Source organism: Sapajus apella, unplaced genomic scaffold (assembly GCF_009761245.1).
Source record: "Sapajus apella isolate SASKATOON/1434 unplaced genomic scaffold, GSC_monkey_1.0 scaffold127, whole genome shotgun sequence".
NCBI classification, from domain to species: Eukaryota; Metazoa; Chordata; class Mammalia; order Primates; family Cebidae; genus Sapajus; species Sapajus apella.
In genome coordinates this window covers 2357889-2376724 of record NW_022437067.1, presented here as the reverse complement: position 1 = coordinate 2376724, position 18836 = coordinate 2357889, and the positions used below count along the sequence as shown (strand labels likewise).

Genomic DNA, 18836 nt, shown 5'->3' with positions numbered 1-18836 from the left:
CCTCTGCTGAGGGTAGGGGTCAGGCTCTGAGCCCCCATCCTGGTCTGTCCCCCAGTCTGCCTGGATGACTCCTTTGGCCAAGACTGCAGCTTGACCTGTGATGACTGCAGGAACGGAGGGACCTGCCTCCCAGGCCTGGACGGCTGTGACTGCCCCAAGGGCTGGACTGGGCTCATCTGCAATGAGAGTGAGGCTGCTGGACAGGGGCCGTGGGCCAGGAAGGGGCCTCTGAGCTGCAAGACCTGGGGACAGCCCTTTGAACCCATTCAATTTTGCTCCCTCCTGCTAGCCCTGGGCAGGGGGCTCCGTGCAGACCCATTCATTCATTCATTTGTTCATTCCTTTGATGAACATCCCCTGCCTGTCCCCCCTTTGCCAGGCACTGTCCAGGCAGTAAGGATTCCCTGGGAACAAGCAAGCCCGCGTCTTTGTCCCTCCTAAATGTCGGTCTTCACGGCCTGGCAACCATCGAGCCAGCAAGTAACTAAGACAGTGAGGGGTGTCTGCTGAATGGCAGGGGGCAGGTGAGGTTCCTCTAGCTCACATGGCCTCAGGGACCCCTGACAACTGTCCGTGAGGCTCTGCCTGTTTGAAAGAGCCGATCTAAAAAGATCAGCAGGCGTGCTGGCGTTCAGAGAGAGGAGATGGTGATCGATTAGTGATGTCTGCCACGGGCACGGGAGGGGTGATGCGGCACAAGCACCATCATTTTTTGCTCTAGGCAATTGCTTCTGAACCCAGAGCCTCCAACTCTAGGAAGGGGCCTCAGAGTGTTGTGCTGCCTGGTGACCCTGGCGCTTCCCTGGTACTCTTTGTAGCTTGTCCTCCGGACACCTTCGGGAAGAACTGCAGCTTCTCCTGCAGCTGTCAGAATGGTGGGACCTGCGACCCTGTCACGGGGGCCTGCCGCTGTCCCCCGGGTGTCAGTGGGACCAACTGTGAGGACGGTGCGTGAGCCCCTTCCAGTACTTCTGGAATTATCCCTGGGCTGCAAGGGCAGTGGGAGGTGCCACCCCTCTGCCTCCTCCTAGGCTCCTTTCTCCCACTGGAGCAGGGAAAGTGCCACCAAACTTCCCCTAGACTCCCTTCCCTTCCTGCCTCCCATTTCCAGAGCTCCAGGCCGTGCCTGGGAGGGAATGAGGCCCTCCAGTGAGAGAGGGGTTGCTTTTTCATTGTTGCTAATTTTCCCAGGGCCTACCTGCAGAAAATGGTAGAACTTTACAGAGCAACACTTTTGGAATGGGTTCCCTTGAGAGGCAGTGAGGTCCCTGTCCCTGGAAGCATTCAAGTAGAGCTGTGTGGTGGAGTGGTGGCTGGGGTTACTCAGGGGCCGCCGGCTGCTGGGGATGTTACTCATTCAGAAGTTTCAGCCTTTCTGGGGAACTAGTCCAGGAAGTGTTTCCTGGGTGGCTAGAGCTTCATATTTAGGTCTTTTCTGCCTTTTTCCCTGGAGAATGCAGCTAACGTCTCATAATCTTCTTGCCTTCATGGAGGAGAGCCAACCACAGAACCTGTCCCCCACGCCCATGGGGCCCTGTGAGGCTCCCCGGCTGTATGTGCTGTGCTCTGCAGGGCTGCTTGCCTGGTGCGGGGGCAACCCCAGGCAGCCGCACAGGGCTTCCTGCCTCTTCCCTGTGAGCCTGCCTCCCTTCCCCGATTGCAGTCTGCCCTTTCTATCCTGCAGAGTGCTGGGGACGCACTGCCTGTTAGGAGCTGTATGAGGGCTGGGCGCCTGCGGCAGGCGGGGGATCTGAGTGTTGGCACTTCTGCTCTGCGATGTCCGATGACTTCCCGGAGACCTGGGTCTCGGGTGGGTCCTGTGGGAGGGTCATTAGATGCCCCAACAGGGAAAAGGCCCCTGTGTAGGTGACCGAGGAGCTGAGTCCCAGGAAGGCCTGCCAGGCCCATGCAGGGGGACGGGCTTGCCAGCCCCGTACTCATTCCCGGGCGCTGCGCCCCTGGGTTTATACTGCACCATCCAGGCTGCCTGGGGCATCAAGGGGTCACCTCCTCTCCTCCAGGCCTCCTCTTTCTATGTCAGCCCCTGTCTGCCGCTCCAGTGAACACATCTGTCTTTGGGTTCAGGGTCGACCTGGATAACACAGGATGGGTCTCGTCTCCCGGCCTGGGGGACTAGGAGGTGGATGTAGCTGTGGGGGCACCTTCAGCTTATTCCCGCCTTTGGGAGGAGGAAGGACATGGGGCGGGACCCAGCAGGAGGGAATTATTTGGGGGAACAAAGGCAAGGACGTTTCTAGCTCTGGGGCCACCTGTGGCTTGGGCCTGGGACCTGGTCACTGGGGCCACGCGTCCTTCCAGCTTTGAGCTTCTGAGGTCAAGCTTGGCGACCACCGTGGGACAGAAGCCAGGCGGCTCCTGATGTGGGCCAGACTCTGGGTAGAGTGGGGTGTGAGCTTTGTGCATTTCCATTGTGGGCCAAGGAATGTGTTCCTCCACCTGCCCTTGCCACAAACCCCGGGGGCAGGGGAGGTAGGGGATGGGCCAGCCAGGGCAGACGGCCACAGACAGCCACATCTGGGAGACTCACCAGGTGCCTGGCAGCGGCTGCTCCCGGCTCCCGTGCTGGGCCCCGAGCATCCTCTAAGGTGGGGGGTCACCCAGCTTCTTACGGAGCCCCGCTGCCCCCAGGCTGCCCCAAGGGCTTCTATGGCAAGCACTGTCGCAAGAAGTGCAACTGTGCCAACCGGGGCCGGTGCCACCGCCTCTACGGGGCCTGCCTCTGCGACCCGGGACTCTATGGCCGCTTCTGCCACCTTGGTGAGTCTCACTGCCCCTTCAAGTGTCCACGCTGGTTGCAGCGGGTGGAAAGGATGGTCCGTGTCCTATTACCCGCACTGTGGGTTGGGATGAGGCCATCAGGGTCCGGCCAGATCACCCACTGGGATGTGGGTCTGGGGTCCACCTGAAGTCTGTGGACTCCAGGCCACGTCCTCTTGACTGTAACTGTGCTGGCATCTAGCGCGTCTGGGTGGACAGTCCCCAACCTCGTGGTGCCTCCCAGCCCTGAGCTAGGAGGTGGGTGGGCTGCAGATGAGGGCCGGGCCAGGCCTCTTGCAGAGGCCTGCAGGGAGTGAGGCCCATCTTGGCTTTCGGAGATTCCTGGCAGAAAGGCCAAACTCTGAGTCCCTGGTGGGGTCCCCCGTCCCTGGTGGGGTCACCTCTCCCTGGTGGGGTCCCCCGTCCCTGGTGGGGTCCCCTGTCTCTGGGGAGGTCACCCGTCCCTGGTGGGGTCCCCTGTCCCTGGTGGGGTCACCCGTCCCTGGTGGGGTCCCCTGTCCCTGGGGTTCAGACACTTGGGGAGGGAAGAGGCGGTGGGCTGCAGGAGGAGAGGTGGGCGAGGACAGCTCCCTGCTGGATCTTGGCTGGAAGCGGTCTGGGAGGGTGGGGCTGCAGCCGGGAGCCCCCCTCACAGCTCTGTGGGTGCAGCCTGCCCACCGTGGGCTTTTGGGCCGGGCTGCTCGGAGGAGTGCCAGTGCGTGCAGCCCCACACTCGGTCCTGTGACAAGAGGGACGGCAGCTGCTCCTGCAAGGCTGGCTTCTGGGGCGAGCGCTGTCAGGCAGGTGAGTCCAGGCATGGGGACTGGGGGGCGCCGGGGCCGGCTGGCTCCACTCACCCCTCTCTTCCGCCTGCAGAATGCGAGCCAGGCTACTTTGGGCCAGGGTGCCGGCAGGTGTGCACTTGCCCATCAGGCGTGGCCTGCGACCCCGCGAGCGGCGTGTGTGGGAAGCAGTGTCCCGCTGGCTTCCAGGGTGAGGACTGTGGCCAAGGTGAGTGGGTGGCTCCTGGGTCTCTTGGCCGTCTCAGTTTAGGGTCCAGCTGCCTGCCAGCTGCGGGGTGGACTTCAGAAGGGCTGCACAGCTGCCATCATCAGCCCCCTTTGCCTGGGCCCAGGTGGTGCCTTGCTACTGGTGTTGCCAGGACAGCTTGTCATGACGCAATGGTGCGGCTGCTCGTCTGAGTCTGGCCTGCTTAGGGCAGGGGCTGCTCTGTCTGCCAGGGCCTGGCCCAGAGAGGGGTCGGTGCTTCTCCAAACTCCTCCCTCGCTCACTCGCTCCTTGCTCGACTGGAACAGACTGGGTTCTCTGGGAGGCTGGGGCAGCAGCTCCCCCATGTGAGCCGGCAGCAGAGAGGCTGTCCATGGGGGTGGCGGTTCAGTGAGCAGTCTGGGCTGCAGTGGTGGCCTGGGGGCGTGGCTGCAGGCCCCTGCGCATGGACGCTGTGGCCTGGGTGTGAACAGGCACAAAGCTGGGAGCCCCATGCTCACGTGGCAGGCAGGGGAGGAGGTTGTTAGGAGCTGGCTGAGAGATGGCCGGCCATGTCCGTGCTTAGGTGTCCCCGGGAGGCTTGGGGACCTACTCCCTGACGTAACTACAGCCCAGCGTGATGGGGCTGGGGACTTTGCCAAGAGGGCTGGGGAGGTGGGGGCGTCCCGGCTGCCCTGGCTTGTGCTGGCGGGAGGTGCAATCAATGACGAGGACAATGCCGTGCAGTCCCGGCCAAGCAGAAAGCTGACCAAGCTGGTCTGAGGCTCAGAGCCGCAGGACGGTCACTCCTCAGTCTCATGACCAGGGTAGGAAATACCTCAGTGTGTCATCGGCTTCTGAGGGGAAGGAAAATGGCCTCGGCTGAGTAATGGAGCTGCCATGGCGGCTGCTGACAGGGCCTGGGCGGGTGGGAGCCTCCCTTGGCGCGGTGCTCACTGTTCACGCCCAGTGGCCGGGAGAGATGGGGAGCCACGAGGGCCTGCCGTGTGACTAGCATGACCATGGCCTGGGCTGGAGAGGGACCCACGAGCCCGGTGCCAGCCTCCCCTGAGACCACACCGGGGGATGTCTAGACTCAAGCCCACAGCCTGGGCCCTCCCCCCGCCGCCTCCATCTGGGGGATGAGAAGGGGCCCGCAGTGGGAGCAGTGTTCACCCAAGGACCCAGCAGCCAGCTTAGGCCGCCCTGGTCCCAGCCATCAAGGGTCAGAGCACTCTGGGCCAGGACCCCCGACCTGGACTCCCAGGATCTCTGTGGTCTCAGGCCAGTGGACAGCAGCTCTGAGTGCTGGCTTCCCATCTGTACACGTGTCCTAGAGCTTCATGAGTGTGTGGATGTGGGCCTTGGCTCCTCCTGACTCCCTGGCATCCTTTCCCCACCCTTCCTCCCACTCCCGACCCCCAAACATGCACACACATACATGCACACACATACATGCACACACATACATGCACACACCGCTCGCATGCACACACATGAATGCAGGCAGGTGCATGCACACGCACACCAGCAGCTCACCCTCCGCTGATGCCTGTGACCCTTCTTCCAGTCTCCACTCTGCACACCAGAGACAGTGAGAAGGCCTCGCAGAGAAGCACCTCCACAGCTCCCAGAGCCCCTAGTTCCTGAGAGAAGGAAGGGTCCTTCCCTGTTCCTCCCTACCTGTTCAGCCTTGAGTGCAATGGCACGATCTAGGCTCACTGCAACCTCTGTCTTCCGGGTTCAAGCGATTCTCCTGCCTCAGCTTCCCGAGTAGCTGGGATTACAGGCATCTGCCACCACGCCCAACTAATTTTTTTGTATTTTTAGTAAAGACGTGGTTTCACTATGTCATTCAGGCTGGTCTCTAACTCCTGACCTCAGGCGATCCACCCGCCTCAGCCTCCCAAAGTGCTAGGATTACAGGTGTGAGCCACCATGCCCAGCCACTTCTTTTCTTTCAGAGCCTCTGGTGCTTGGAGGATAAGCCACAGGTGATGGCCCCTGCGTGTTGATAGAAAGCCCCCCTGCTTGTCGTTGGGGCTGGACAGCACTCATCTGCCCCACTTAATGGGGAGAGGTTCCCTGAGGCCCTGCGGGGCTGCTATGACCAGTGACCCCCACCCTGTGCACACTGCCCAGTGCTCAGTGCCCTAGGGCACGCTCAGTGCCAAGCCTGTAGTCCCAGGGACGTTCCTGTGTCCCTGTGGGCGGGCACCCCTGGAGATTGGCCCTTGTGACAAGAGTTCACCAGTGTATGTCCTCATGGCCTCAGCAGGGCCAGGCCTGGCGCTCCCCCTGTGTTACCAGCTCCTCCCAGGCAGGGCACGTCCTGGCTCTCAGCCCTGCTGTGGATGTTCTGACACGTGGGCTCTGTGGCTCCTTGGCCTGCAGCACAGGGTCTCTGTCAACTGCCTTCTTGGGGCTGCTGCGATGGCATCATGGACCCAGGGAGAAATTTAGTTTCAGCTGCAGCCTGGGCATCAGAGTGGCTGCACCTCGCTGGGGCAGGCAGGAAGGCTTCTCCACCACCAGAGCTCCCGGCCCAGCCTCACGCTCTGTTGTCCCTGGGGGGAGGCCAAGGCCAGGCCCTGAAAGGCAGGGCAGGCATGGCGGGCAGAGGAAAGCTGTGCCACAGAGGCTGCTCCAGGGCTCCCAGCACCCATGGCTCGGCTAGGCCATGGGGAGCAGCCCCTGCAGGCCCTCTCCATGGGGGTTCTGCTCCTCAGCACCCACATTCTCTCCCGAGGTCCCCCTTTCCAGATGCTGTGACTCCCTGGCTTCTGTGCTCCCTGGGGTCTCATTCACCTGCCAAGTGGAGGTGGGGGGACCCTAGGCCTCCAGGGGGTCCCCTGCAGTCTCCATTCTAGCCCCACCCCACAGGGAGCGGGCGGTGGGCGGCTCTGGGGGTGCAGTGAGTGGGTGCACAGCCTCCCCAGCTCTAGGGTCGAGTCCCTGTGAGGGGGTCCCAGCTGGGTGGAGGAGGGGGAGAGACTATGCCAGCATTGCCAGGTCAGGCTGAGGGCACGGTCCTCGGGTGACTATGGTCGGGGAGGAGGAGCAGGCCCTACTCGGGCTCCTGGGAGCTCTCCAGGGTGCTGGACGGCCTGAAGGAGCTGCTTCAGCCTCTCCCAGGCTGCTCCCCGGGCCCTGCCCCTCCCCGCTCCTCCCATCTGTCAGCGCCCCCTTCACCCCTCCCCTGCCTGTTCCTGGGAGCTGCCTGGGCACTCTGGGGACCCCAGCTGTGCTCATCAGCACCCACCTCCCCCGGGACTAGAGCCAGAGCCCATGTGGGGAGGCATGGGAGGCACACTTGCCAGAAGCGCCTGGGGAAAAGGCTCTGGCCCGGCCGCTCCACGTGGGGTGGCTGAGGCCCCTCATGCTTCCTCCTGCAGAGTGCCCGGTGGGGACGTTCGGAGTGAACTGCTCGGGCTCCTGCTCCTGTGGGGGGGCCCTCTGCCACGGGGTCACGGGGCAGTGCCAGTGCCCGCCGGGGAGGACCGGGGAAGACTGTGGGGCAGGTGAGTGCAGCAGCAGCCCCAGTTCTGCCTCACAGACTGCAGGGCCCCGAGCTGGTGGGGCCCTGAACTGTGGGGTCCCGGCCTTGCGGATCCCAGGCCTGTCTAGAGCTCATGGTGCACTGCCTGGGGTAGGGAGTGGGGGTCTGTGGCTGCCTCACCAAGCCCTTGGGACCTGCGGGCTGCCCTCCTGGGCTGCTCCCTCTGCACAAGGCTCCCAGTCTCTAACCGGCTGGGTTCCTTGTGTTGCCAGCAGAACTGTGCCTGGGGCTGGGGCTTCTCTCCTGTGGGTGGGCACCTCGAAGCCCGAAGCCCCAGGAGGTGCCTGGGGCCTCTGCTGACCAGATCCTCTCCCCTCCCCGGGGCAGGCTGAGATGGTAACAGTGGTCCCACCTCCTCAGCCGTGGCTCCGGGGGCATCGTGCCATGTTATGTGTATTGATGTGTTGAGCAAGGGCAGCTCTGGCACTGACTGGCCATGGGGGGGTGGGCACTAGATTGTCCCGAGGGCCGCTGGGGGCTGGGCTGCCAGGAGATCTGCCCAGCGTGCCAGCACGGTGCCCGCTGTGACCCTGAGACTGGAGCCTGTCTATGCCTCCCTGGCTTCGTCGGCAGCCGCTGCCAGGATGGTGAGTGAGCTGGAGCCACCCCTGAGCCTGTGACCCAGGGTGGGCAGCCAGGCCCCCACTCACCCTCTCTCACCTGCCTGCAGTGTGCCCAGCAGGCTGGTTTGGTCCCAGCTGCCAGACAAGGTGCTCTTGTGCCAATGATGGGCACTGCCACCCTGCCACTGGACGCTGCAGTTGTGCCCCCGGGTGGACCGGCTTCAGCTGCCAGAGAGGTACAGGGTTGCCCTTTGTCCAGATGTCCCTCCCTTTCTTGCCCCTGGAGAGGCCCCCCAGGGGTCAGGAGGAATGGGGGCTTGCAGGAGGCCGTGCCCTAGTCCTGAGGTGCCCCGTGCCTGACTTGGCTGTGGCCTGCAGTAGGGCCTGCGCCGGATGACCCCGGGTTCTTTTGCAGCCTGTGATAGCGGGCACTGGGGACCTGACTGCAGCCGTCCCTGCAACTGCAGCACTGGCCACGGGAGCTGTGATGCCGTCACTGGCCTGTGTGTGTGTGAGGCTGGCTATGAGGGCCCGCGGTGCGAGCAGCGTGAGTCCTGGCCCTGGCCGCACCCCGTCCTGTGCTCGCACACACACACACAAACATGCATGTACACACAGGCACACTGGGCTGGTCCCGGCCTGCCTTCCTGTGCCTTCCCTGAGCTTTCCCAGCCCCCACCACCGCACTCCACAGCCTGGACCAAGGCCCCACCCTCCCACCAACCTGCACCAGGCTCACCCAGAGCCCCAGCAGGAAGGGGCAGGGCCCGTCCCACTCCCGTGGGAGGCCTCACACCTGGGGGTCAGAGGAAGGGGTCTGCTTAAGACAGGCCAGTGCCCCTCAGTCTGTGCCCCCCAAGGCTTGGTTGGTGGCACTGGGGAAGGCCTGGGCAGGGTGTCCTAGAGGCAGCCACAGGGGAGGCTGCCATCCCTAAAGCTGACACCTGGAGCTCCCTCAAGCCTCCCGTGGCCCCACCTGGGTGGAGGACAAAGCATGTGAGTGAGCTCAGTCTCCCCTGGGTGGGAACGGGCTTCTCCCAAGCCAGCCTGTCCCACAGTTCTGAGGATGGTGGTGAGGGGGGGCACAGCTGGGTCAGGCTCCTGGGCCTCAGGCTGATGGTGGGCCGGGCCGCGTGTTTCAGGGTGTCCCCAGGGCCGCTTTGGGCCTGGCTGTGAGCGGCAGTGCCAGTGTCAGCATGGAGCAGCCTGTGATCACATCAGCGGGGCCTGTACCTGCCCTGCCGGCTGGAGGGGCACCTTCTGTGAGCGTGGTGAGCTGGGGCACTGGCGGGGGCTGGGCCGGGCGGCTCCCAGTGTGGGCCCCTCCACCTCACCGCCCGCTGCCTGCAGCCTGCCCGGCTGGCTTCTTTGGCTTAGACTGCCGCAGCGCCTGCAACTGCACCGCCGGGGCCGCCTGTGACGCCGTGAATGGCTCCTGCCTCTGCCCCACTGGCCGCCGGGGCCCCCACTGTGCTGAGAGTGCGTGAGCTCCCCGCTCAGCCCAGGGTGCTGCAGGAGGGGTGCCGGGTCCCCCGTGGGAGACTCCCTCCTAGGCCTGTCCCGAGTGTCCAGAGCCACCAGGCAGCCCCCTGAGAATGTCGCTTTGCTCACTTGGGCCAGTGTTGGTCATTTTTTTGGCCACCCTGCTGAGTAGGTGGCCTGGGCCAGAAGGAGGGGAGAACTGGCGACAGCAGCCGAGGGGACCCCAGCAGATCTACCCAGCCGCCTGTAATCTGCTGCCAGCCCCTGAGGTCCTGCCCGCGCCAGGCTCTCACCAGCCCTCTCCACCTGCAGCCTGCCCAGCCCGCACCCACGGGTGTAATTGCAGCCAGGTCTGTGCCTGCCTTAACGGGGCCTCCTGTGACCCTGCCGATGGGCAGTGCCGCCGTGTCCCGGCTGGATGGGGCCCTCCTGCCTGTGGGGTAAGCCCCACCCAGGAGTCCAGGAACCAGAGTGCAGGCCTGAGTGAGGGTGCTGGCCTCATGTGGAGCCCACAGGACACCTGGCACCTGGGTGAGGGAGGAAGGGGATATTAGGGCCGAGGACGGTGCCTTTCATGTGCACCCCTCTCCAGGCAGGGGTGGTGAGTCCAGGAAGGGCCTGGCAGGTCATCCCAGAGGCACCTCCTGCAAGGTCCCTGACCCCAAAGGCCAACATTAGGCTGGAAAGCCAGACGTGCCACGGGGCCAGCTGGCTGGTGCTGCAAGCTGCTCCCTCTTCCCCTGCCCCAGCCTGCCCTGCCGGCCTGTATGGTGACGGCTGTCAACATTCCTGCCTCTGCCAGAATGGAGGGACCTGTGACCCTGTCTCAGGCCAATGTGCATGCTCGGAGGGCTGGGCCGGCCTGGCCTGTGAGAAGGGTGAGCGCTGGCAGCAGAGGAGGGGTGTCCCCCAGTGTGGGTGGTGCAGCCTGGCCTGCAGGCCTAGGAGGGCTCCCAATCAGGAGGCAGTGCCCTGGGGTGTGGGCTTCAGGCCTGTGTGCAGGAAGCATGGGCTGGGGTCTCCTGGGTCCCAGGAGGGAGGACGGTCACCCTCATTCTGCTGTCCTGCCAATGTCAGCTGCCAGCTGAGCACCGAGGATTCCCGTTGGGAGGGTCTCGACCCAGGAAGCTAACCTGTGGGGGTGGAGTGCCGCTCCTGTGCCTTGGCAGGGGTGTGTGGCCCCGGCCAGCCCAGTGGTGGGTGGAATGAAGGATGCTCTGGGGCTCAGGGGCCCTGCCTGTTTCCTGTGTGCAGAGAGAGGCCCCTTCACCCCTTGTCCTGGAGCCTGTGCTGGCTGGGGGCCTCCGGCTGGTGAGAGTCCAGCTGTAGCTGCTGTGCCAGCAGGGCCTGGTCCACCCAGCGGGCCTCAGCCCCTCCAGAGCCCAGACACTGGGGCACCAGGGCAACACTGCCTCGTTCCTCGCAGGCCCCGCCTCCCACCCAGGCCCCTGACACCAGCTCCCTTCCAGCAGGGGCGCGTCTCCACTGCTTGGGTACAGGCTGGTTGTCCCCTTGGATCTGCTGTCTGGGGGAGGCCTGGGCCCTCAGCTGGCCTCAGGGCTCTTCCTGGCTCCCGTCACCTCTGACCTGAGCCCCGGCTGCCACCCCCGCCTCCCTTCTCCTCACTTTCCTTGGGGCGGGGCTGACAGATGCTGAGGTCTCAGCCCTCCTGTCTGTCCTGTCCCTGCAGCCTGCGCCGAGGGCACATTCGGGCCTGGCTGTGAGAGGCGCTGTGCCTGCCGGCGGGGAGCCCCCTGCCACCACGTCACCGGGGCCTGCCTCTGCCCCCCGGGGTGGGGAGGCTCCAGGTGTGAGAATGGTGAGCACAGCCCCCAGTTCAGCTGGCACCTGGTGGGTCCTACCCACAGCGCCCGCTCCTGGCCTGTTCTGGCCTGTGGTTCCCCAGGGGCTCCTACCGTGAAGGCTTCCCCAGCCCTCATGTTTCTGCAGCCTGTCTGCGGGGCTGGTTTGGAGAGGCCTGTGCCCAACGCTGCAGCTGCCCGCCCGGCGCTGCCTGCCACCACGTCACCGGGGCCTGCCGCTGCCCCCCCGGCTTCACTGGCTCCAGCTGCGAGCAGAGTAAGGGCTCCCAAGCCCCCACCCGGAGGAGGGGCTGGGTTGGGGGAATCCAGAGATGCTGCCTGTTCCTTGGCTGGGCTGGGCCTGGACCAACCCGGCCTGTCTGCACCCAGCCTGCCCGCCTGGCCGCTTTGGGGAGGACTGTTTGCAGATGTGCCAGTGTCTCAGTGAGAACCAGGCCTGCCACCCTGCCACTGGGCTCTGTGAGTGTGCTGCTGGCTACCACGGCCCTGACTGCCGGCAACGTGAGTGCTGCCCGGGCCCCCAACGAGCTCCGGAGTCCTGCTGGCCATGCTGGGCCCCAGTTCCCCTGGTCCCTGGGAAGGCCCTCGTCTGGGGGTGGAAGACGGGGTGTATGGGGGCCTCACGGGAGCTGCCGTGCTGTGTTCAGCGGCACCGGGGAAGCCTTCAGTCCGTCTCCCTGCAGCCAGCCCCCTCTCCCTGCAGGTTGCTCGCCCGGGCGGTACGGGCCAGGCTGTGAACAGCTGTGTGGGTGTCTCAACGGGGGCTCCTGCGATGCGGCCACGGGGGCCTGCCGCTGTCCCGCCGGGTTCCTCGGTCCCGACTGCAGCCTCAGTGAGTGGCTGGTGGCAGCAGGGCTGAGTGGCACCTCCTGCATCTCTGGGGTAGGGCCAGTAGCCTGCAGGAGGACAACTCCGCTGCCCACCTCCCTGCCCGTTGACCCCTCTGGCTGGGCCTGGCCGCGAGCAGTGTTCAGACAGAGGGGCAGAACAGACCTGCTGCCCTGTGGGTGCCTGTGTGGCCCCAGGTCCCCGCCAGGCTTCCAACAGCTCTGCTCCCACACCTGCTGTGCCTGGTGACCTGCGCCAAGTCCACCAGAGGCTTGAGCACAGCTGGGCACAGAGGTCAGCTGGGCACAGAGGTCAGCCGGGCAGGTCAGCTGTGGCCTAGTGTCCTGCGGGGAAACACGCCTTTTTCCTGAGTCCTGCAGGGCCTTTCCACTTCTGGGACCCCGGCAGAGCTGGCGGGGTGGGCAGGGGCCGCAGTGAGTCACTACAGAGCAGGCAGCAGCAGCTTGGCCCCTGCAGGTGGAGGGGAGATGACTGGGTAGCTGCATGGGAGCTGGCTCGCCCCACCCCGTCTGGGGCAGACACAGGGTCACCTCACCCCGTCCCATCCCATCCCACCTGCGGGGCTGGCCGGGCAGGGAGAGAAGGGAAGCTAGCCACCCTCACCTTCCTCCCCGGCAGCCTGTCCGAAGGGCCGCTCCGGCCCCAACTGCACCCATGTGTGTGAGTGTGGGCAGGAGGGGGCCTGTGACCCTGTGACCGGCACCTGCCTCTGTCCCCCGGGAAGAGCCGGCGTCCGCTGTGAGCGAGGTGAGTGTTCAGTCTGGAGGGCGTGCTCACCAGCCCTTCACAGAGATGTCACTGGATTAGCCATGGGGACGCTGGAGGGGTGGCCCAGCCCAGGCTCCTACACGTCCTGGCTGCCACCAGCTCCCCACTTGACCCTGGGGCTGAGGCGAGACTGCTATAGCGTGTGTTGACTGCACTGCCCTGCTTGGGGGAATGGGCCGTCCCACGCCACCCCAGCCCCTGCCTCCACACTCGGCCCCTGAGGCTCAGGCAACCCAGTGACCTCATCCTCTTCACGGTGACTGTGGGGGCTGCAGGCCTGCCTGGCCCCTTGGAGGAGGGATTGGTGGCCGCCTTCGGCCTGAGGGCAGAGTCCTTCTGGCCCTTTCTGCCAGGCCCAGGGACCAGGGACCAAAGGCCTGGTCCCACCCTTAGTCTACTTCACGGGGCTGGCTGCCCCAACATCAGTTCTTGGCCTTCAGGGCTCACTGGGAGCCTGTGGCAGCAGAGGGTTCGGCCGGGAGGTAGTCTGGCCCCACCTCACTCCCAGGAAGGGCAGTGCCGTCGGGCCGGTCATCAGGTATCAGGCTGTAGCAGCTGGGCTGTGGCCCACCACCTCTGAGCCCACAGCAGCCTGGCCATGCTTCTTCTCAGGCCTAGAGGATATACACTCACTCCCAAGCTGGAGACAGCTGGTGCACAGGGGGCCGCTGCCTCCATGAAGCCTTCCAGGAAGCCCTCCCGCAGGCTCACCCAGTCCCTCCATCACTCAGCCACGCTCGGTTCCTAGACCAGGCCTGGCACTTGCAGCCTGAGATGACCAGTGAATGAGAGGGTGCAGCTGGTGCCAGTCCCTGCCTTTGGGTGGAGACTGGCACTGACGGGCCTCAGGAAGCATTTGCTGGCTGTCAACCTGTGGAGACATGTCCCCAGAGGGAGCCCAGCCCTTGGTCAGAGCTCCAGGCAGCACCTGCTTTCTGTCCCCAGGCTGCCCCCAGAACCGGTTTGGTGTGGGCTGTGAGCACATCTGCTCCTGCAGAAACGGGGGCCTGTGCCATGCCGCCAACGGCAGCTGCTCCTGTGGCCTGGGCTGGATGGGGCCGCAGTGTGAGCTGGGTGAGTGTGCGGGGCTCGTGGGACCCCAGCATCCCTTTGGGGATGTGCCCTGGGCTGCCACAGCGTTGGGCAAGGCTGGTGCCTGAGAGACCGTTCTCCTGCCCCGCCCACCCTGCTCTGTCCGCAGCTTGTCCCCCTGGGCGCTACGGAGCCGCCTGCCGTCTGGAGTGTTCCTGCCACAACAATGGCACGTGTGAGCCAGCCACGGGTGCCTGCCGCTGCGGCCCCGGCTTCTACGGCCAGGCCTGCGAGCACCGTGAGTTTCGGGCCTGGGCAGCTGGGCTGGGGCCCCCTCTGAGCCAGTGTCCGCTCCTCCCATGTGGGTGATCTGGGCAGCAGTGAAGTGGCGGGGAGCCAGTAGCAGTGGGGAAGGGTGAGGAAGGGCAGGAGGGGGCTTCTCATGGGTCCCTGAATTGGCGGGTTTTACTCACTCTGGGCAAACTGGGTATTTCTGCCACCGTATGCCCTGGGCTCGTGGTAACCGGCATCCTCCTTCAGCCTGTCCCCCTGGCTTCCACGGGGCTGGCTGCCAGGGGGTGTGCCAGTGTCAACACGGAGCCCCCTGCGACTCCATCAATGGCCAGTGCCTCTGCCCTGCCGGCTTCTACGGCCACTTCTGTGAGAAGGGTGAGTGCCTCATGCCCTCTTCCCCTCCCCAGCCTGAACCCCCACTCCCTGGCCCCATCCCGTCTGGGTGTAGGGCAGGAGGGGTACACTGAGCCCACTGCCCTCACCAGGGTGTGAGCCAGGCTCATTTGGAGAAGGATGCCACCAGCGGTGTGACTGCGATGGGGGGGCACCCTGTGACCCTGTCACCGGCCTCTGCCTTTGTCCACCTGGGCGCTCAGGACCCACCTGTAACCTGGGTGAGTCTGGGGTCCTGCCCAGGAAGGTCGTGGGTGTGGGTCTCCGTCGGTGACCAGTATCAATCAGTTTGGCCTACCTGTGCCAGTCCTGAGCTGGGCACTGTGCCATCCTGTGGCCTCTGCACCTGGCCCATGTGCCCTGGGGGTGGAGTCAGCTGCTGGGACAGGTGGTGCCCAGCACGGCACTCCTGCTGGAGGCTTAGGCCAGGCCCTAACCCCGTGGCTGCCCAAAACATCCTAGGAAGGCCATGGTCATGGTGGGGGCCTCCGGCTGGGTGGAAAGACTTCCCTGATCTGCCAGCTGTGGATGGGGGGGCATCGAGGAGGCTGTGGACCCTCCAGCCCAGAGGGCCCCACCTGAGGATAGGAGGTGCCCTGCTGCTGGGGCTGCATACCTGGCCTTGTGGCTCTTGGGCCTGCTGTGCCCTGAGGGGGCATCCTTGACCACTGGCTCCCATTTGCCCTCCTGGGGCAGGGCAGGCACCTAGTGACTCTGGGTGTGTACCTGGGGCCTGGGCTTTCTCAGGCAGGGGCTCACAGGCTGCAGAATGTGGCCGAGGAAGGTCGGGCAGGGACTGTTTACCCCTCAGGGGAAACCGAGGTCTTAGCTCCCCCATAACCCCAAGCAGAAGGCTTCACTCCACCTGGGCTCTGCTGGTGGCCCCTAGGCCCAGGGTGCCTGGCCTGGGGAAGGCGGGGATCATGCTCAGGTCTGTCTCCCCCTGCCCCTTGCAGATTGCAGAAGGGGCCACTTCGGGCCCAGCTGCGTCCTGCACTGTGACTGCGGGGGTGGGGCCGACTGCGACCCCGTCAGTGGACAGTGTCACTGTGTGGATGGCTACATGGGGCCCACATGCCAGGAAGGTGAGCTGGGCTCCTGTGGTGGGGGAGGGGAAGTCACCATCCACCCGTCAGCATTGGCTCCATCCTAGAAAGGACCGGTCTCTCACCCACTGCAGAGTTGGCTGCACCATCCTATGGCTGTTCAGCCATAGCGAATGTCATCTGTCCCTGCCAGGTACCCAGAGTGTCACTTGGCTTCTGACTGGTGGAATGTGAGCTTCCCAGTCACTTAACCAGGGGACAGAGGTGGGCTGTGCTGCTGGCTGGAAGGAGCCCATCCTTCCCATCCCCAGCAGCTGCAAGGGTGGGCTACAGACTTCCTTGGGGGGCCTGAAGAGGGCCGTGACCCTATGGCATGGCTGGGTCACCCAGTATGGACAGATGCTGGCCATCCCCGCCCCTCCTGCCCCACACACACGTGCACTGGGGTGTGAAAGTGTGTCTGTGCACAATATGCAACTGTGTGGGCAGCAGGGTGTGTGTGCACGTGTGCCAGAACGTGTTGGCAGCCAGTGTGTACCAGTACATGCATGCCGTGCTGACGGGTGGCAGACGCCTGTGTGCGTCAGTGTGTGAATGTGGCCAGCGCGTCTCTGCAATAGTGCACGCATGTGCGGCCGGGGGGCACAGGCGTGTGTGCCAGGCATGTGTGAGCGTGGCTCCTTAGCCCCTAGGCCCCTGAGGCTGTGCTGGAATGTGCTGTCTGTGAGCAGTGCTTTTGGGATGCCCCACTGGCCAGCCCAGGCTTTGCTGCCGCCCCCACGCCTCCCGTGTACCCCCAGAGGTGTTGGGCAAGGTAGTCTTTGCAGAGGGAAGTGAGAGGCAGTCGGGGCCTGAGCAGGGCAGGGCATGTGGGCGGGGCAAAGGCGGGGCTCCAGGCTGCAGGCTCTGCCTTTTGGCTAACTGGGGATTTCACACGTGGGGTCCTCACCTTGGAGACCCCCAAATGCAGTCTTGACGCTGCGTACGTGTGCGTCTCTTTGTGCCGCTCCAAGGTAGTCCTGACTGCATACTGATTCCCCATCTCAGGGGAGCGGGGCGGGGCGGGGCGGGGTGAAGAGGGGTAGGGCGGGGCGGGGAGGGGCGGGGCGGGGTGGGGTGGGGCGGGGAGGGGCGGGGTGACGAGGGGTAGGGCGGGGAGGGGGCGGGGTGGGGCGAGGAGGGGTGGGGTGGGGCGAGGAGGGGCGGGGCGAGGAGGGGTAGGGCGGGGAGGGGGCGGGGCGAGGAGGGGCGGGGCGGGTGGAGTGGGGCGAAGAGGGGCGGGGCGGGGCAGCAGCCTGTGCGCTGGTGCAGGGGACAAAAGGCTGCCCGCAGCGGCATCTAGTGGTCAGCTCTGGTACTGCACCGCTGGCTGCTGGGGGCAGTGCCTTGACCTTGCGCTGGAGGTCTCAGAAGCCTGGGGCCTCGTGGGCAGGGTCTTGCTGGGCGTGGCGAGTCCTGGGTCCTGAGCCTTCCCCTGGAGCGGACTTGGCTTGGCATTGGGTAAAGCCCCTGATATTGAGGGTAGCGGGGGCTTGGAGGGGCTGAGAGCTTTTCTTTGGGGAGAGGGAGAGAGCCCCCACCCACCACCAAGTGCAAAGGAGTGAGAAGGGAAGGAGGCTGTGTGGGGGAAGTGGAGGTCCCTGCAGGCCTGGGTGGGGTCACGCCTTTCGGCCGTTACTGTGGCCCACTCAGGGCTAAGGGTGCTAACATGGCCTGGTCTCTATCCCCTCCAGGTGGGCCCCTCCGGCTCCCCGAGAGCCTGTCCCTAGCCCAGGGCCCAGGTAAGGCATGTGGGAAATGCCCACGGGCTTTCCAGTAGGGTGGATCATGGCAAAGTCAAAGAAGAGTGCATAAGTATAATCTGGGCCCCACAGGGCAGTGGCTGTTCCTGGGGTCCAGGAACCAAGGCCGGGCCAGAGCTGGGAAGGATGGTGGCCCCCCTTCCCTCCCCTGCTCTGCTGGGCTGAGCTGCTAGGGGAGGGGTGGGGGGTAGGTGCCAACCCAGAACCCAGTCTGTTTGGGGAGCACCCACCCCACACTGCACTGGCCTTTCTCCTTTCCCCAGCGGCCACACTGCCCGCCTCCAGCAGACCCTCATCCCGGAGCGGTGGACCGGTGAGGCACTAGCAGAGGCAGCCCTGTGGAGCCCACGTCTCAAGTCCCAGCCAGAGGGGACCCAGGCCTTTGGTGACCACTGAGAAGGACACTGCATGGGCCCAGAGCTCCTGGAACCGCCGTTCCTTTGAGGGCCGTGGAGAGCTGTGGACAGCCAAGCAACCCGTCGCTCTCGGAGGCTGGCGTGGCCCTGAGGAGTGAAACCTCACGTGGTCGCCGGACGAGAGGCTCCTCCCTGCTGACTCTGCAACCCAGGGGCACGCTCCTGGCCTGGGCTGAGGAAGCCCTGCTCTCCCTGAGGCTTTGAATCGGATCAGGGACAGGTGTGGGCGCCAGTGTGGGCACAGGGCCACTGTCCTCAGGCAGACTTTTTGGTGCTAGGCCCTGGGACTGGAAGCCCGCCCGTATTTATGTGAAGGTATTTATGGGCTGCTGCACAGCCCTCAAAGCCCGGGGTCAGCTGGCAGCTGCCCGCCGTCTCCCGCCGATCCCCAGAACCCCCAATTCCGGTCTCGCCAGGCTGCCGGCGTGGGTACCCTGTTATCACATACAATGAGTTCTAAATTTCTCTTCAAAGAATCACGATGTCAGCATGTTCAGCTCTCTGATTCTTTAATTTTCTATTTTAAAGTTTAACTTCCTTGTAATTCCTTCTCCACCAGTTCTAATCAGTTCACATCTGCTCCTCTCCCCCTCTCCACCCTGACGCAGCCCGGTCACCTGCTCACCCCTGGCTACCTGCTCTGACAGGCCCGTAACGTCCTTCCGCCAGAACACCCACCCTGCCACTCCAGCTCGGACCCCTGCTCATTTTAAAACAGCCGGTTGGGATTAGTCTAGCTTGTGCGTATGACCCTAGCCAATAGGGGGGCGACAAAGCAGTAGGGGTGACCCCCCAAGCCCGTGGCGGCCATCATTGCCCCATCCATGCCCCCGAACCCATCTGTAGAAGTAAAGCCTTGCTGGGAGGATTCATCTTCCAGTGTTACTTCTTTTGCGGCATCAACATTTTACTTATAACAATTCCGGGCACTCGTCCGGGTTCACCCTTCTCCCCTGGGTGCTCTCGGACCCTCTCTCGTGAGGAGGTGCATCCTGCTGCCTCACTTTACTGCAGCCTCGTGGGAAAGGGGTGGGGACCTACCCG

The 18836-nt window shown here is 64.6% G+C and overlaps 1 protein-coding gene across 1 annotated transcript in view; it reads left to right on the top strand.

Moving 5' to 3' along the window:
• Positions 1–18666, top strand: part of MEGF6 (multiple EGF like domains 6) — a 108953-nt gene extending 90287 nt beyond the window's left edge. Inside the window, exons 12-35 of the mRNA XM_032262008.1 lie at positions 56–187; positions 819–947; positions 2650–2778; positions 3448–3582; positions 3655–3789; positions 7161–7286; positions 7780–7911; positions 7995–8123; positions 8303–8434; positions 9030–9158; positions 9238–9366; positions 10119–10247; positions 11060–11188; positions 11320–11448; positions 11562–11693; positions 11896–12024; positions 12660–12788; positions 13755–13883; positions 14011–14139; positions 14382–14510; positions 14621–14749; positions 15485–15613; positions 17308–17355; positions 17640–18666. Coding sequence (XP_032117899.1) covers positions 56–187; positions 819–947; positions 2650–2778; positions 3448–3582; positions 3655–3789; positions 7161–7286; positions 7780–7911; positions 7995–8123; positions 8303–8434; positions 9030–9158; positions 9238–9366; positions 10119–10247; positions 11060–11188; positions 11320–11448; positions 11562–11693; positions 11896–12024; positions 12660–12788; positions 13755–13883; positions 14011–14139; positions 14382–14510; positions 14621–14749; positions 15485–15613; positions 17308–17355; positions 17640–17701 — 2969 coding nt within the window. The 3' untranslated portion in view covers positions 17702–18666. The remainder of the gene's footprint in view (positions 1–55; positions 188–818; positions 948–2649; positions 2779–3447; positions 3583–3654; positions 3790–7160; positions 7287–7779; positions 7912–7994; positions 8124–8302; positions 8435–9029; positions 9159–9237; positions 9367–10118; positions 10248–11059; positions 11189–11319; positions 11449–11561; positions 11694–11895; positions 12025–12659; positions 12789–13754; positions 13884–14010; positions 14140–14381; positions 14511–14620; positions 14750–15484; positions 15614–17307; positions 17356–17639) is intronic.
• Positions 18667–18836: the final 170 nt, after the last annotated feature.